General features: G+C 46.4%; 1 protein-coding gene across 3 annotated transcripts in view; it reads left to right on the forward strand.

Moving 5' to 3' along the window:
* The window catches only part of LOC146172262 (far upstream element-binding protein 1-like), a 54,947-nt gene extending 40,920 nt beyond the window's left edge, over positions 1-14,027 (forward strand). For all 3 annotated transcript variants that reach the window (XM_084585833.1, XM_084585831.1, XM_084585832.1), the window contains 3 exons: positions 3,826-4,121; positions 12,446-12,723; positions 13,276-14,027. In XM_084585833.1, the coding sequence (XP_084441959.1) occupies positions 3,826-4,121; positions 12,446-12,715 (566 nt within the window). In that variant the 3' untranslated portion in view covers positions 12,716-12,723; positions 13,276-14,027. The remainder of the gene's footprint in view (positions 1-3,825; positions 4,122-12,445; positions 12,724-13,275) is intronic.
* The last annotated feature ends 4,784 nt before the right edge of the window (positions 14,028-18,811 follow it).

Genomic DNA, 18,811 nt, shown 5'->3' on the forward strand with positions numbered 1-18,811 from the left:
GTGGACAATGTTGGCACCCATAGGATGCGTCCAGTGCCACACTGCGATCTGTGATAATTGTTGACCTCCATACCCACCAACTCTGGGGGGCTTCGCGAATGACTGTCGGAATCTCAAGGGCTGTTGATATGTGACCTTTACACATTTAAGAGACATAAATGCTCTCTGCAAACACCTTTCACCAGTGCAAGAATGTGGATGTTTCTCCACTGCAGTGTATTACATACCATTTTCATTTTCAGAGCAAACTTTGGGGGAAAATTAGTACACCCCGATATTAGCCTTGATTATTTACAACTCACATTTTTACTCGATTTCGTTACTGCTGTCCGTTGGATCGCATGCTCCTTGCTGGAATGAAAATTTAACTTGACCATGTGGCAGTGCCGTATCTGGATCACTTTAGAAAATGTTGATGGTCAATGACTCGGATGGCATTGCGATTGCCAGCGTTATCGCGCTACAAATAAAAAATGTCGCTAAGTCAGGGAAAATGGAAAATTGCTCAGCATATTCTGCAGTGCATTTTAATTTTAAACTGGCGCACAGCATGTAATTCATGCAGATTTTTTTTGTGTGTGCTGAGCGCGTGGCCCCCCACGCACGAGATATGCCATTGTGGCGGCGCATGGCTGAGCTGCTATAATAGAACCAATACGCACCCGAGCTGGGTACTCAACAAAGTATGCGAAAGTGCTGCGTGGGAGTAGTACGCAACGAAAAGCAGCAATAATCGCGGCGGCAGCAGCCAGCACGAAAGCTATCGGCGAGCTGATTTACAGCTGAGGTCCGTTGCGACACTCCAGCGGTTGACCGCTCATGTCTTCGTGATGTTGCCGCAGGTTCCGCGCTTCGTCTGTGCAATATAATTGCTTGACACTTATGTCCGCAATCACGAGCTCTGTACCGGCATCACATTCCGCGCTAATGCCAAGGTAAAACTCATTGGGCTGAGGACTCTCCCGACAGAAACTTTGCGCCGACCACTCAGTGCGTCGGCTCCACCGTAGAGTAGTATGCAGCGGCGTCAACTCAGTGTACCAGGATGCAATTTGCGCTGTAATTTGAACCCGCTGTGTTTTCAGCGGGCAGCGTTGTTGTTTCCTGCACATCTAACAAGTCTGGCACCGGCTGTAACTCAACTGTCCCGATGGCACACTTATGGCCGACGTTCTTCTGGGTTTTGTTCCTCGCTCGTTTCATACGACTTTCAAAGGCTCGTTGAGTGCACGGTTACAATCTACTGTTTTTTGGCCGGCATCTCGACCACAAGAAAAAATTGCACAAAGCGGTGCACGAGCACAAACGGAGACGTGCATGAAGCTGTGCTCATTATCACTAGCAGCTAGCTACATTTTTGAGCCTCTTCACTAGTCAGGTAATTTGACCCGAGATAATTGGGGAAAACTTGGAAAAGTAGGGGATTTTGAAAATAGTGGTTTGCTAGACACCCTGGTGTAGCTGTTGCTTTTGTTTGTGTGCTTTGTCTCCACGCCTACCAGTTTGGGCAGAATCGGGGATGTAATCTCTTCCCTGCATTCAATCCTGGTCAAGGCCACAGTAATGCCCTGTTTTAATCCCTGCTCCAGCTCTATCTGGTGACAGATTCATGGCAGGGCAACAGCTGCATGCATACTCATCTCTATTCGCTTGAGACTTTTTTTTTTTGCTGAACTCTGATTTTACAACCACTGCCCGATATTTCCCAATTGCCTTTATCTGTGATGAGAATACCTACCTACCGTCCAAGCCCTGTAGGGCCAGGTACAGCCACCCTTCGCGATGTGTTGTTGTCGTCGTGGCTGTAGGAAGAAGGAAAAGCAAATGCACGGGCCTGCTACTGGCTCTGTAGCTGAGCCACCTTCACTGCCTCATGCGGACAGAAGAAAAATTAGAGAAGGAAAAAGAAAAGGGAAAGAGAAGATGCGCGCCGCAACAGCCGTCGTTTAAGAGGGGAGGCTACCCTTGAACGCCAACTTTTTTATTTCTTGAGATATTTGAATGAAATTTTCAGGGTATGCTCATAGTACACACATTTGAAGAACTACCAAGTTTCATGGAGCTTTGTGCGCGATCTAAATATTGCGCATTTCGCACTGTGGTCACGACGAGGAAACAGCGCTAGGCATTCCAGATTCCCTCGCGGCATTTCGCCCGTCATGATGGGAGGCGCAGACTCAGCAAGTGGCTTCGTGGTTTATCTCTCTCCCAACTTCCCGGTTTATCTCTCGCGGCATCTCGCCGGAAGAACGAGGAGCGGCCCAAACGCGGCAAGAGACTTCACGGGTTATCGTCCTCGGCATAAGCGCCGAAACGAAAACAAAAAAAGCTAGCCAAGTCTGCACTGAACGCGTTCGCATCTCGAGGCATCGTGAGCGACCACGCAATGTTTAACACGTTGCACGAAACTGTTCAGAGGGCACAACGAGATATCGTAAATCCGGCGATTGCAAATATGGCGAAAGGCGAACAGAACGCACGAAGTTCAAAGACAGCCAACAACGACAGCAAGCAAAGAGCCGGAGCAGACGATGCGGGGAGGTAGCCGACAAGACCGATGCGTCAGCGGCCGCAGCAGCCAATAGTAGTCGCCCGATCCCCCACGTTCTCGCGGAGCGCGCGCTTTGCCCAATCGCAGCCTTGATTTCGAGCGCGGAAAACTTGAAAGCAGCCAAGAGGCTCCCAATCGGAAGCAAGCTACGCCTCGACCGCGCCGCCGCCGGCGATGGTGGCAGAAGAAAGCGCAAGAATTCACAAATCAGACCAAGATGGCGGCGCTCAGTTCGGCGGAAGAGGAATGGCGCGCATGCGAAATTTGGGAATTTTCGGTGCTTGCTCGCTGCTCCGTGGCTACCGCCGCTTGTTAAATAATTAATGTGAGTATTTCTACGGCGATTTGGGCAATGATAATTACAGAAACCCAAATTCCCAAATTCCAAAAATCGACTGTTTCGCGATTTTTCGGTTTTCAAAGGTCGCGTCCCCCCTTAAGTTGTAGTGCTGTTGAGGTGCGAGAACAAATAGTTAAACCTAGTTATAACGAAATTGTAAAAATGTCTGCGATTTTTTGTTACATCCAGGTTTTCGTTATATGCAGTTAAAAGGACCATCTAGACCGAGAACCAGATTAACAATTGATTGGGGGGAAAAAAAAACATCTTCAAAGTGTTTACAGTAAATGAGAGTTACTTGGAGCTATAAGAAGCGGCGAAAGCCTCCACTGCTGCAACTTGCATGAGTCTACAAGGAAGTGGGGAAAAGGGTGGAAGAAGAATCAATCTGGGATAGTGTGTGCACTGCCGCTAAGCGAGGAAGCACATCTTCATGCATGCTCTGCTCACGTGGGCAGTGATTTGCTGGTGTCTGGTGCCTCTTCGAACATTGTGCCGCTCTGACCGTTGGCGCGCATTTCCTGCAGAAACAGATTGAGCAATTTTTGAAGCCATTCAGTGAATAAAATGAATTTTTAGTGTAAATTCGTTTTTTTTTTATCTGCCTGGGTTTTTTGGGCCCTTGAGGGTCTGAGACATGTCGGCGACTGTACAGTGTATGGAAGGGGTTCGATTTAGTGCTCCAGTTTCCCCTTAATACATCTCTGTGTACCATAGTGGGGTAGATCTAATGAGAGGTGGTTTTTTGTCGCATGTTGTTTGAGCTTCCATTTTACTTTGTCCTTTTGAGTGTTGACACGAAATCTGGATGTAACGAAAGCTTGCGGATTTCGAAATTCATTACAATGAAGTCTAACTGCGTCGTTTCGGATGACGATACACTGCGTTACTGTAGTTGGTACAAGTGGTTTATATTTGACCTCGTGCGTTTCAGCCAAGGCAGCAGCTGATGCAAATGCTGCTGCCTGGGCTGCCTACTATGCCCAGTACTATGGGCAGCAGGGAGGGCAGCCTCCACAGACACCGCAGCCTCCACAGGCAGGTGCAGCTCCCGCCATGCCCACCCAGGCAGCCCCGCAGCCGCAGCAGCAGCAGCCCCCACAGGCAGGCACGCCAGCTGGTGCTCAGCCAGACTACAGCCAGGCATGGATAGAGTACTACCGTTCCCTGGGGATGTTCCGGGAGGCCGAGATGATTGAGCAGCAGACGCGCACCAACCAGAGCCAGCAGGTGAGGAGATCTCGATAATTCAAACTGCTGATTCAAAATTGCGTCTGCTGTGAAGTTCACTTTAACATATGTCACCGCTGTTGTCAAGGTCACAGGTTTGATCCTCTCTGCTTTTTGTTGATTTGCAAAGTGCGACGAGGTGCCAGTGTTACCGCTGTGACTAAACATACCCTCGCATATATGTTGCCCATTGGCTTTCATTGAGAATGACCATTTAAAAATGGTCTTTCTAAGCTGTTAGGAGCGCAAAAATATGTTTGAATTAAGACATAGCAAGTGTCTGTGGAAACTACTTTTCAACAAAAGCATGCAGGTTTCACATGTTCATTTAGGTTTCAAATACAGTAGAACCTCGGTGATACGAATCTCACGGGGTCGAGGAAAAATTCGTATCATCCGAACATTCGTATCATAAAAATATGGAAGTAAGTATGCAGAAGCATGGGAAAGGCAGTCGCGCTTATCTGTTTACGTCCGAGAAGGTTCATTATGGTCGTGCGATCGCAGCTCTGCACTTGAGGCGCACACAGCGAGACAGGCGATCGAGACGTTGGCGACGTGCGGGATGCGTGCCTCTGCGGACTTCTCGCAGCATGTACAGCACGAAAAGAGATGGCGACGTGCCAGCTGCGCTGCGCTGCAGACTGTTCATGATGCGTACAGCGCGACTAGCAGTTGCGAAGTCTACGATGTGTGCGTGCGCCGCCTACTACTCATGGCCGCGCGCTGCTGCAAACCTTTCGCGGCATGGAAAACTATCGCAATGCCAGTGATGTGCGATTGCACATGCGGGCCGCACGGCGCTGCAAACTGCTCGCGGAGCCAGCGATGTCCGGTCAGTGCGCGCCCGCAGCATATGCCGCCATCAGCTACGGCGGTTGCGACATCTGCGGTTAGTCGGCTACGCCTGCTGAAAGCTTTTTGCGACGTGAGCCTGACAGGAAACCACAACGTTGCGCTAGCTAGAGGCCAATTCATTTGCCTTCATGGCCACTACAGATACTAGTTGAATCCCGCAAGAAGAAAGCGCGCGGTTGTGTTTTGAGAGTTGGATGCCGTTTGTTTACATGATTGGATTTTAACATGACAAAGGCCGTTGCTTGAATCTTGATGTTATGACGGATGTTGCTTTTTTATATGCGTACAATATGTCAGTTCCTGCAATCAACACGAAACTTCAAGCAAAAGAAAAGACGCGGTAGAAAGTAAGGTGGTGCTCGTTAAAGGACGAGAAAGGACTTACAATGTGGAAAACATGAGCAGTACAATCTGCTTTATGACTCTAGCGTGACTCTTAAGGGGAGACCCTGGTCTTTGACCAAATTTTGTTAGTATATAACTTAGAGAGATGAAACGTTTGTGGCTAGTGTATTTTGGCACCCTGAAAACAAATATGCAATCAATTTTTGCCTCTCCCTGGTAGGAGTGCAGCTATATCAGCATAATTTTAGCAGCAGCAGTGCGAAAGTCTCATAAGCTGTGCATAAATTTGTCAATTTCTTTTTCTATGGAAGTGCTAAATTAATTCAATTTTGCCAAAACAAACTAGTAGTTTTTTTTGTTATACAGTCGAACCCAGATATATCGAACCCACCTATATCTAATTTTGGTTATATCTAACTCACGGAATATCCCCTTGAAAATCCCATGTAAAAGTATAGGAAAGCCGCGTCATATATCGAACTCAATTTCACCGGGCATTCGATATATCGAACTCCGCACCACGTACTGGAAAGTGTGCCTTTCCCAAACACGATCGCATCACCCTCGGCCGTTTGCCGCGTGACGTTTTCAAGTCGCGCGTGGAAGTAATGAGAGGGGACAGTTCGGCTAGGGCAGCGCCGCGCCCATTCCTTAAGGCGTGCGCATTTGCGGTTATCGTTTCCCGCGCGCTAGCACGTGACGTTTGCAAGCCATGTGCGTGAATGAACCAGAGGGAACCGGTGGGAACAAGTGGGGAAAAAGACAGAGCGAAGCGCAAGGGTGTGCCCATTCTTTTGCCGAGCTATCTCTCTCCTTTCTCTTTCCCGGCCTTCGTTCGCAGTAGCACGCGCTACGCATGCGCCAAGCCAGCTCAGCCCTTTTTCAGACAGACAGAACGTCGGACGCTTTCCCCAGCGTGTGTTGCGAACCCTCTGCGCGCAGCGGCTGACGTGGCTATGGCGCCTGCGGAAGTTAACAAACAGCAGGTCTATTTTTTTTTTCCGAGAGTCGTCTATTTTTATCGCTGTGCTGTACGCGCGGCGTAGCGTGTAAGATATGGCGTTACGAAGCCCCCCCCCTTTTTGTGGGAGTCTCTTATTCTTGCATGTATGAATCAAAGCATGCAGTCAGTTGCGGTCATGACGCTGGCATTTAGCATTTTTCGCTTCAAACAGCATTTGCATCTGTATCACGCTTTCCAATATTTTGTGGCAGTGGACTACACCCGCCCCAAGCGCTGATAAATCGAACCAGTCTTGTGCAATCAAGCCATCACAGGCAGTCTGCCAAGTTCGCTCGCCACCCCCGCAGGAGCTATAAAAAGATAACCGAACACGCTGCGACGTTATCAGAATCATGGCACGCTGCCAAGAAATGAGCTGTGGATGAGACGGCCGAAACGGAGTGCCACATGCAAGCGAAAATGCTGGCGATTTCTGACACAGAAACCTTGTTTCGAGCTGCCGCGGTGGCTCGAGGTGGCTCGAACTGCAGAGGGAGGCAGTTCCAACAAGTTGGAAATTTTTTGCTTTGTCGCTGCGGCTCCTCGCTGAGGTCGCTTAATCGCTTGCATGTGAGCGCGCTGGCCTTAACGCTTTCTTTTTTTTATTTTTTCCAAATTCTCGAGTGCAAAAGTGAAAGGTGGGTTCATTTTGCGAGTGAGTTGATTACGCGACAAATGCGGTTAGCGTTTTTTCGCATCGTAAGTGCTGTCCCAAAACGATTTCTGTATATCGAATTATCGATATATCGAACTATTTCGCGATCCCCTTCGAATTCGATATATCCGGGTTTGACTGTAGTTGCACAGAAGGATGTATAAACTTTTATATACATCAAGAATGACTGCAATCCAACCACTACATCAAGAGATACCTTGGGCAACAGCACATGTCATGCTAAGAAAAACACTTCTGAGAAAACGAAGAAAGAAGTTTCAAAACATAGCCTGAACGTTTTTACTGCAAACTTGGGCGTGAGTAAAAACGTTCAGGCTATGTATTAAAACCTCCCGGGAACATAAGCAGTCATTTTCTTTGATGCGCTTTTGTTTGGAGGACCCTTGGTGATTAAACGTAAGATCTTTTGGACATTTTTTAAGTGGGGAGGCTACCCTTGAACACCAACTCTTTTATTTCTTGAGGTATTTGAATGAACTTTTCAGGGTATGCTCAAAGTACACACATTTGAAGAACTACCAAGTTTCATGGAGCTGGGCTCATCGGTTCTCAAGTTAGAAGAGTATATCAAGATAGTTTACATAGGAGGTCCCTAGGGGTGGGCCTGGAGAATTTGCAAAATGTGCTAGCAGTGTGAAATTTGTTGTGGTCATTCCTGGATAGTTTCCCCAGGGCAAGACAATTCCCTTTTTCCAAATTTCCTCTCTGAAAAATTTTAGTGCAGCCCCAAATTTAGTGTTAAAATTTACACCTGACTTAACAATATTTTGGTTGACTGCCCCTAATTACACATGAAATATTTGTTTTGTTCCTCGCTCGTTTCATATGACTTTCAAAGGCTCGTTGAGTGCACGGTTACAGTCTACTGTTTTTTGGCCGGCATCTCGACTACAAGGAAAAATTGCACAAAGCAGTGCACGAGCACGAACGGAGACGTGCATGAAGCTGTGCTCATTATCACCAGCAGCTAGCTACATTTTTGAGCCTCTTCACTAGTCAGGTAATTTGACCCGAGATAATTGGGGAAAACTTGGAAAAGTAGGGGATTTTGAAAATAGTGGTTTGCTAGACACCCTGGTGTAGCTGTTGCTTTTGTTTGTGTGCTTTGTCTCCACGCCTACCAGTTTGGGCAGAATCGGGGATGTAATCTCTTCCCTGCATTCAATCCTGGTCAAGGCCACAGTAATGCCCTGTTTTAATCCCTGCTCCAGCTCTATCTGGTGACAGATTCATGGCAGGGCAACAGCTGCATGCATACTCATCTCTATTCGCTTGACTTTTTTTTTTGCTGAACTCTGATTTTACAACCGCTGCCCTATATTTCCCAATTGCCTTTATCTGTGATGAGAATACCTACCTACCGTCCAAGCCCTGTTGGGCCAGGTACAGCCACCCTTCGCGATGTGTTGTTGTTGTCGTCGTGGCTGTAGGAAGAAGGAAAAGCAAATGCACGGGCCTGCTACCGGCTCTGTAGCTGAGCCACCTTCACTGCCTCATGCAGACAGAAAAATTAGAGAAGGAAAAAGAAAAGGGAAAGAGAAGATGCGCGCCGCAACAGCCGTCGTTTAAGAGGGGAGGCTACCCTTGAACGCCAACTTTTTTATTTCTTGAGATATTTGAATGAAATTTTCAGGGTATGCTCATAGTACACACATTTGAAGAACTACCAAGTTTCATGGAGCTTTGTGCGCGATCTAAATATTGCGCATTTCGCACTGTGGTCATGACGAGGAAACAGCGCTAGGCATTCCAGATTCCCTCGCGGCATTTCGCCAGTCATGATGGGAGGCGCAGACTCAGCAAGTGGCTTCGTGGTTTATCTCTTGAAGTTTGATCATATATTATAACTTATTGATCATATATTGATCATTTGAAGTTTGATCATATATTATAACTTGAACAATCAGTAGCCTCACTGTGATATTTCTCACTAAAAATGACATGCTCTTGCCATTTCCAGAACTGTCTTCGGATTTTGAATATGTCAACTAAAACGGAAACAATCGCCATTACCCATGGCCAAGATTGTGTATGCTATTAGGGAATCAGCAAAATTTTGGACATGCAATATTATTTTAATGGTAATTTGCAAAATCTCGATTGAGTGATGTAAATATTGGATTGCCCCCTCATATTTTCAATATGACTGCAGCGATACTAAGTTTGTCATTGTCATTCATTGAGAATTTAGAGAAAAAGCCTAGTAAGGTGATTGCAGTGTCCAGAAACAGCACTGAGAAACGCATTTGCGATTTGAGACAACCTTTAACTTTTGCTACACTGCAGCTATGGCAATATAAATGAATCGTTGTGAGCCTTCGTTTTTTATTAGAAAGGCTATATACTAAACATATAACAGTACCCTCCCCAAATACTGGCAAAAGTCTGCCACGAAGTCCGTATAAACCGCCACTAGAACCAGCGTGAGAAGCTTCATTTACCACTTCATATGCCTGTGGCAGTGCCCTTCAAGGCAAGCAAATACTCAAAATCTGATAAACTTTGTGCAAGTTTATTAATATAGCTAGATGATTTTAAGGGGAGATGCTCCTCGAAAACACTTTTTCTTTAATATTGAACCTAAGGTTATGAAACATTGGCCATTTATAGAGTTTTTAATGCAGATTCCAAATATGTTTTTACTTTTCACATATCTTTATTAGTTTTTGTGTAGAAGTGTCTGCAAAAGCACAATATAGGGCCTTTTGTGCACACTTTTTTGATAATGAAATGCATGTTTAGACCAGCTTGCAATAGCTCATTATGTTGCTTTGGTAATATAGTATGTCGAAAGCTACTTCAAATTTATTCATTTTATCCTATAATTGTAAAAAAAATTCAGGAACACCAATGTGTATATTTTGGGCACCATGTGTCAACATTCTGAATTTTTTTCAAAAAAAGTTCAAGAGATTTTTTATAACCAGGTAGATAACAACATTCTACACACTTTGAAGAGGCTGTGCGCGAAATTTCATCCAGATCTGACCACTGAAAGTACTCAAAATTTGTTGCACAAAATGTAAAAAATGCTGAAAACTACGAATGGAGAAAATTGCATTTGAAAGTTTCAAACATCTGTATTTTTTCATAAACACAACAAAAGCACATGAAACTTCTTGCCACTGCTTTCATGGCCGCACCATGAACTTTCTTGCCGATAGCAGCAAAGTTCTTGTGGTGTAATGGGTTCGGCAGGTCAAGAATTGCACAAAATCGCGACAGCTGTTCGTGTCCAATGCCAATCGCGCGCGCAGCCACCACCACCTTCACGTTGACGGCGAAGCTGTCGCGAGAGCTTCGACTCCGATAGTCCTGATTTCCACTGGCGCTATCTGCAAGTCCACCGGGCACAACGCAGCTCGAGGTGTGCACAGCAGAAAGCACTGATGCTAGGCACTCGCTACTTTCACAGTGCAGCTCAAGAAAGGCCGAAATCCCCTTTCGCTTTTCCACCGGTTCGCGTACCGCAAGGGTACAGGTGCGGCACGTAGGGCAAGCAGCACCGCTTACCAGCACCGTAAGCGTGCTAATCTCGCATATCGCAACACTCTTAGAATATCGATGACCGCATGCTGCCCTATCTTCCTTGAAGAGTCCAATCTTCACCTCCGAGGTGCTCACAAAGTTCACCGCGGCATCGATCTTGTCCGAGTGCACGTTGGCCTGGTTAGGACTAGCTTGCGTCTCCCGCTGCAGCTTTCCGGTGAGGTCCGCGACGGCGTCCTCGGTACGGGTTCTTCGACCGAGACTTTCGAGCTCGGAAGTTGCGCTTTTGCGTGTCGTTCATCGCGAACTCAACAAATGCTAAAAGGCCGCTGAAAAGAACTAGCAGAGCACGATGTAGCGCGATCCAGACGCTGCACAAAACGAAAGCAGGAGGTAGGCTTCGCCACAGCGTCGTATCAGTCTAGGCCAATGGCGGCCTCTCTAGAGCACCACGTGATTTAAAAGGTCCAGTAGGGACGCTTGAAGCGTGCGCGGAAAACGTTTTTTTTATTATTTGCAGCCGAGATACGAAACTGCGAGAGATGCTATCTACAAGAGAAAGGCTTGCTCAACCTCTCCCAGCAAACGGCAATGGCGGGCGACGCGGCGTTCTCGAGGTATAGGCGCACGAAAATTGACGATTTGCGCGGAAAATAGCACTTTCTCGAGCCACCGTGGTTGAATAAAATGGACTTTTTACTAACTTCACGATCGAATTTTGCCTCGATCTTTTAGAAAGTTGTAGCTAAATGTTCAAAGATAATTTTACAGGCAAAAACTCAAAACTGAAAAATTACTCGGAAAACTCGCTTTTTCGACGCGCATCTCCCCTTAAGCCTAAAACACGGCCGCATTGGCTAATGTTCCAGAATGAAACTTTGCTGTACAGCAGATGCAGGGCCGCACGCAGGGTTCATTGCAGGAGCAAGCTCGAACTTCCACATCCCTTGAGCGCAGTGCGCGATTTCTTAGGCAGTCTGCTATATAAAATAAAATCCATCCGTGGAATTTGCGGCTGAGAAACGCGGGCAACGGCGCGACGTCAGGCTCGCCTGTCATCTGAACCGACACGATAAAAAAAGCAACGAAGTGGCTGCGTTGGTGGGTACCATGAGTATCAGCTGAACAGTGCAATCTATCGATGCTTTCTTGGATGCCTCTGAACCTCTCAAACGATTATATGCCGCCGTATGCGCTGCAGCTAGGCCTAGAACACGCCGCTTCGGATGCGACATGCGACCCTGGAAGCGCGCTGCCGTACTCTTTCGTCGACGCACTCGCTAGGTGCTTTCGTTTTTAATACAGTTGTGATGCGGCTACATTTAAAGACAAGCACCGGAACGATTGATACATTCATGAAAGCGCTTCAGAAGGGTGCGAAACAACCGCAACAGCAAATGTTAAAAAATATGACAAATCATTCGCGCTGGCCAATGAAAAGCGCGAGACGAGGGGCTCTCTTCACGAGCGCGCGCTTAGCCAATCGGCAAACCGGAAACTGCTTTTAGAAAACCCGCAACGGTGGTAGTTCTGCTTGAGCGACGTCATTTGGAGATGTCTCAAAATGCACACAAAGAAATAAGCTTCAAAACAAGCCCAAGATGGTGGCGGTAGCGGGAAGTTCGAACAATTTTCACCTCTTTTCGGCCATTTTGAGGCTCCCGTGGCGTTTTAAAAGTCCATTTTATCGCATTTCCCGATCGAATTCAGTGTTGATGTTTTGAAGGCTGGTGCTCAAAAATACAAACATTCCGAAAATGCATTTTTTCTCCCATTTTTGACCAGTTTAAGACCTGCGTCAACCCTTATAAGACCACTTGAGCAAACGAAGATGGTGACCCGAAGAATGTTGTCTATTGTAGATTAGAAACCGTCGCTCAAAATACATAACGGAGTTCATAAGTTAGCCGCCTCTATTCATCATATCTTGACGGAGAGCGACTTTATTTTCAGAGCCAGCAGGGTGGATTCCCTCCAGGCAGTGCTGGTCCTGCGGGGCAGCAGCAGCCAGGCCAGGGTGCGGGTGCAGCTCCAGGACAGCCTGGGGGAGGGGGTGCCCCTCCCCCTGCACAGGGCTACCCTTACTCTGGCCAACAGGGGCCCCCCGCTGGTGCGCCTCCTGCTGCACAGCCTTCATATGGGGCACCTCCAGGAGGAGCAGCTGCCGCCACCGCCCAGTATCCAGGGTACAGCTATCCTGGCTATGGGGGTGCCCCCCAATAGCTAAAATGGTGAGTAGTGGGCCACTCTGAGTTTTTCGTCAGCTTTGCCACTTTTGTCATTTTCTTTGCAATGCATTGCATTAAGGGTAGTTGAGGGTTCGAATGGCCAGCAAAACATCTCCTCATGCGAGTCCTGTGTGATGTCAGCGCACACTGAATGTTGCTACTTAAAGCTCAGGTGTTGGTTTTGGCCATTAACCCATTTGGTTTGCAACTGTGCAAATAAAATGGGTGTCAAGGTGTGTATTTAGTGTATTTCTTGTCCTTGGCAGTGTGGGGCGTTCTTGCACTTTATGGCATTTCACGAAAGCTGCCGAGACTTGAGTGCTGTGTTGGGGGGTGGGGAATAGTGTAACTGCTCAATTATTTGTGCATGCTTAAGGTAAAGGGGTACTTTTGGGAGGTTGCTCTTAAATACATAGCTTTAATGTGTGCTGGGGCGATGGGTTGAGGTAGTATTTTTTTTCTTTGTTCCTTTACTGCCATTTGTGCAAAGGGTAATCACTCAGGCCACCTTGTGTGTTGTGTTGTCTTTTTTTCTCCCCCTCGTGTCTCTTGCAGATTTTGAGCTGTCTGCCCTAGCAGTTGAGCTACCACTACTACCCCTTGCCCTTGATGCCGTTGATGATGATGATCTTGAATCTTGCTGGGGCAATGTTCACAGGGGAGTGTGCAGGCCTCCCGGGAGAGAAGGGAACAAAAAAAAAAACTTGTGCATGAGTTTGAAAAAATTGCCGCAGCCAAGCTCTCGACTGAATTTATCTCGCTGTTCACCGTAATTCCTTTAGTGCACAGCTCCAATGGCCTCGTAATTGATTTTTCTCGCTGTCTAGGCGCGCGAGAGAGCAGCAGGCAGGTACATAGTGGGCACCACAACAGCAGCAGCAGCAGACACATTCCGACGTGCCGCTCTTTGCAGAGCGATAATTGTTACCCCCTCTCGCGTCGTATAGGGGGTCGGTGGAAGTGTGACAGATATCAACACTAAAACCAGCCATCGGCATTTCATTTTCTTTTACACAAATTTCACCAATCGCTACGTCCACATAGGCAACAGTGTTCTGCCATCCCTTTCCCTATTTTGGGGTCATTGTTCAGTTTTTTATTGTACAGTTCATAGTGTCTCTGCACCATCATGCATTATTTCTCTGCCACTGTGCTGCATTCAAAATTGAGTGGATTATTCTATGCCACTGTGCTACATGAGCAAAGGCCATTGGGGTTACCCCATTTTCCCCTCTTCTTTCCTGCCCCATTTTTTGTACTGTGTGGAATAAAATTGTGTGAGAAGTGCTTTTTTCTCTGTGCTGCAACATGGTGTGTGTTTGTGTGTATGCTGGCGGGCTGTGGTGGGGTGTGCACACCAGGCACCTGGTGTCGACATAAGTGGGAATTGAGGAGGCTCTTCTTCCACTGTGAACGTGATGCGAGGCATGTGTTGCTAGGGGCAGAAGGCTTCCAGTTAACTAATGTTCTTTGGGACTTAATGGGGGGAATGGTTTTGCGATTGGCTGCGTGGACCTAGAAACACTATAGCTAAAGGGTGGGGGGGGGTTGTTAATGGGACCTGACAGACTCCATTGGATGCGCATTCTTCATGGCAAGCACTTTGCTCTTCTCGTTTTGATGCAGTCTGCATTCACATTTTCCCGTCTTTATGTTCTAGGGGGTGCCATTCACTCTTCTTCTTCGCAAGGAACCCTCGCAAAATAGCACAATCAGGTGATACGTCCCCTTCCTGGGCCACTGCTCTGACCATCTGTGACCAGATCACTTTTTCTCCATTGCTGCTAACGTGATTGATGCTCTTTTGATGCAATTGATTTTTTCACATGACAGTGCATTTTTTATGGTTGAGTGCAGCAGATACTAAAAGTAGTGCATCATTATGCTTTCCATGAACATGGTTTGATGGCTCTTGGCCCTGTTCACGTGCAGTGCTTTGTTTTTCTCGCAGCAATGCAGTGCATTGATTGAAATACCATTATTGGAGATGGTTATTATTGCAATTTTTGCGTGGGTTCAATCGAATTCTGGCTAGGTCTTTTTCTTGATGCTTTCTTGAAGCTTTCTTGCTAACTTAAACTCTATTGTTTTGCAACTTCTCGTGATTTTGAGTCTTGCGGTCATGCCGCCACCTATCACCCCCACCTTCCTCCCCCATTAGCCTTGGTAACATTGACTTAGTCTTCTGTCTCCTTGCTGATGTGGATGGCAGTCCCAAACAGATTGATAGGACCTTGTTTTGTTCAGTGCTAATCTTCTGGACTGTGCGCTGCATCACTGGATAATACCATTCTTTTAATGGTTTTTATTCCAGTTATTATGCTTTATAGTTCAGTGCATAATGGATTTGCAGTCAGTAATTGTGCGATGACGTCTGAATTTGTTTTTACCATTGCCCGAGATATTGAAAAGCAGCTTAGCTTGCACTGGCTGGGTTATAAGAGTACCATATTTACACGAATATAATGCGTTTCTTCATCAGTCTTTAGGGGAAGGTAAAAAATGTAGCAGAACCTTTTTACTAGATGTGATAGCTGCGAGCAGCTAGCTTTTAGTTGAAGCACTGGAACAGTGAAGTAGGGAATGTAAAGGTGAAAGGGCATAGGACTGGTCAGCATGAAACTCGTGGCAGTGATGGTGTGATGACGGCTGCTTTTTCTTGCCAGACTGCTGCTGTAACTGAGACTGTGGTGGATGATGTTGCTTAAATTTTTTGAAGTCTATCAAATAGATATGCTCCATATTCTATTCAAGCCATTGCAACTTCTCTGAGCCCTCGATGCCTCAGTGGTAGTTGGCTTGAACTGTGGTTGCATTATTATCGGCACATTCTTGAGGTCTCTCATAATATGCATGGTCGCGTTATTTACGTGTAAATACGGTATTGAGGGCTTTCTTCAAGTCGTTTTTGTTCACTGACTCTTTAAGAAGTGGTAGGCTTTTTTGTGATTATTTTTGTGCATGAACGTTTCTTGTGCATGAATGTTGATAGGGTTGCCAAAAATGGGTACCATATCACTCCAGTGATGGGTGCAGTGAGGCTTAGAAGTGTCATGGCACCATGAACTCAAATGTTATGGCAGGAGTGTTGGTTACTTGGCAGAAATAGCTTTTCAGAACTGGGAGACCGATGAAACTCCTTTAGTGTCGTGTTGCAGTCAGCCATTTTGCTACGGTAGGGGCATTGATTGCAACAAGAGCGACTAACCGCTCGTAGAATGTGTCTTGTTCGTGGCAGTACTGTTCTCATGAGTGCATCAAGTTGCGCAAAGTGCTGGTCATGTCTGCCATTTTAGGGGCCGTCCTTAGGAGGCACCAAGCTCTTGGGAGTTCAGAAAGTAGGGTATCAGTTATACTTTTTCCCTCACTGCGGCAACGCAAAAGAATGGTGCTCGCCTGTTCTTGAACTGCGACGACTTCCCGTACAACATTTACTCATCAGGTACGTCTTTTTTTTGTTTTTGAAATGAGTAATGAGGTTACGTCGTGCTATGCCATTCAGTGCTCTGCGGAGTGGTGGAGTAACTTCTGTGCTACAAGTCGTTATTTTGAGGCATATTGCATTCAGTACTTCGTGAATTGTTGTAGTCAGTTCACTGTGATGGCTCACATTTGGGGGGAATGCAGTCAAGTATAGTTGAGCTGCGTGTGATTGTGTGGTAGCTTGGTGATTGTGTGGTAGCTTGAGAAATTTAAGTTCTTGATATTTCCAGGGCTTTTCAATAGAGGCACATAGCAGGCCACATTTAGACACCTAATTTGTTAATGAGGCTAGCTTTTACCTAACATCCAGGCAGAGAGAGCATAAAGCTTAGGTGGTTGTAATGTTTGTGCAGTTTGGTCTGGTGAATGCCTGCATTTTATTTGCACGCGTCAGCACTCTTGGTTTTCAGTACAATATTTGGGCACGCATATAATGTGCCTATAGTGTAATGTTTAAGGAGGCAGTGGTTATAACATTTGATCAGTAGTGGCATTTTTACAGCGTTTGGGTGCTGTACATTGGGCATGTGCATAAAACAGGGCTGGTGTGTCTTGAAAACTGATTCGATTGTATTTCCTGCCTTGCGTCATTGGCTGTGGAGACGAAGAATCGAGCAGAAGTGAGCAGCAGTAGTTCAATTGACGTATTACTGTAGTTACTGGAATTGCAATGCTGATATTGAAAATCTGTGGACACTTGTGTTGCAGCTTCAATGCCGCAAATTCGTGTGGATCTTGGACGTCTTACAGCTAAGCAATTTTTAATAGTTCTCCGTTTAACGAGGCGTTTGTTCTGTATATGGGCTAATGAGTGGGTCTCTAGTGCATTTTTTGCATAATTGATTGCTTGATTTGTGTGTTCCTTGTTTTCTCTATTATTTCCACGAGGGTAACTTTTCATGTGGCATTTTATTTCGACAGGCATGCACTGCTTGCAAGTTCAGCTTTCTACTATTGTTTTCAGGCAAGCCCTGCACACACTTAGTGCCGGGCTTGTGGAAACATATTATTGTCGAGGTTTCGATTTGCTTCTTTTGCCTTTGATGTGTTCCAACTTTTTCAAGCACTGAGCATTATATCGCACATAGGGGGATGCTGCTGCGATATGGAGCATGATCTATGTTGCCTGGACAGTCTCAAAAGTATATGGCCCAAGAATATTTGTTCTATGCCAACTAATGAGGTTTCTAAAGAAAGTCTAGCATTCGAAATCTGACAAATCGCCCTCATTCTCCTCTAGTTTAAATCATATTCCAGTATTGCTGCCAGCAGCTGCATTAGTGCTTAGAAGCAAACCTCTTTGGCCTTATACGTTTGACAAAGACTACACAAGAGTTGCTGGCTCTGGTTGCCTGAATTTAGCTACCACTATCCCCACTGGCAAAAGTGGTGCCTTCAGTGGCTGCACACATGCTAGGCACGAGCTGTGTGCTTTGGAAGCGTACTGGAGCTGTAGAATTGTGCTTGAGAAAGGTGGCACACTCCCTCTTTGTCGTAATGACGTGTTAGTTGCACTTGCCAAGGTCCCTCCGCTTTCTGGTTAGACATGGCTGCGTCTTGAATTTGTTGGTTTTGCACTTCCATAGTTGTGTCAATCTACTAGGGTTTGCAGTGCCCTTTTTTTGCGCATGAGTGCGTGATATGCAGATGCGATTTTGTCGAATCCCTAGCTGTTTGCATTCCCTGGCTTTCCTCTTTTAGTTCTTTTGTTTTTAAATGTCAAGCTTTAAGTCGCTGCTTTGAGAACTGCTCAAGTAGAAATTGTCCCATTTTATTTCTGATATTAACCTGGAGTAATATGGGGGGGGGGGGGGGTGCCGTGGTTGACCGGGATCAGTGCATTGATACCCTGTTGCTCGATTGGAATACTCGTGTTTATGTGATATACTTTGAAAGATTTAGCGGCTCTTGATGTGCACCATGGTGAGTTCAAGCTGGCTTCCCAAATTCACGAGCACTACGATTCATGGGCTGAAGATGGCCAACAGTTGGAGCCTGACTCAAGCCATGAAGAAGGCACTAGAAAGTTGCTATGCAGTGATTGTGCGTGCACAGGACTGAAGTGGCGATTTGCTGTCATTTGCATTAGTGGCCGTGAGCGCAGGTTTTATGTGCCGTTAAATTCTGTTGCTAACTTAATGGAGTGACCGCGAAGCGTGTTTGGTACATTCTACCTTGTGCACGCTGGATGCTTCATAGGCTTAAAATGCTACGCCAAGAAGTGCCAAACCTATTTAGTGTGAAGTGAAAATTTTAGTGGTAGGATAGTTCCCTTGTGCACTGAATTTTTAGTTCATTTGAGTAATGGACCTTTTTCAAGTAGTGCTACTGCGCATGCGCGATGCCTCCGGTCGTCATTTTCGCCGGGATACCACGCGAAAATGGGGGAGGTTTCGCTGCACATTCTTTTGCCATGAAACTTCCCTCGATTCATCGACGCGACGAACTGGTACGCAATAATTGCGTGCAGTGTTAGGATCATCTAGGTCTTTGGTATGCACACATATTGTCCCCGCCTCCACTTGCTCGCCTCAAGCGAGGAGACTGCCAGGTTCTCCGGCGCCCTAAGGGTTAACGGCGTGGGAGATGGGGAACATCTGAATCTGCT

Source organism: Amblyomma maculatum, unplaced genomic scaffold (assembly GCF_055883805.1).
Source record: "Amblyomma maculatum isolate TAMU_Amacu unplaced genomic scaffold, ASM5588380v1 scaffold_13, whole genome shotgun sequence".
NCBI classification, from domain to species: Eukaryota; Metazoa; Arthropoda; class Arachnida; order Ixodida; family Ixodidae; genus Amblyomma; species Amblyomma maculatum.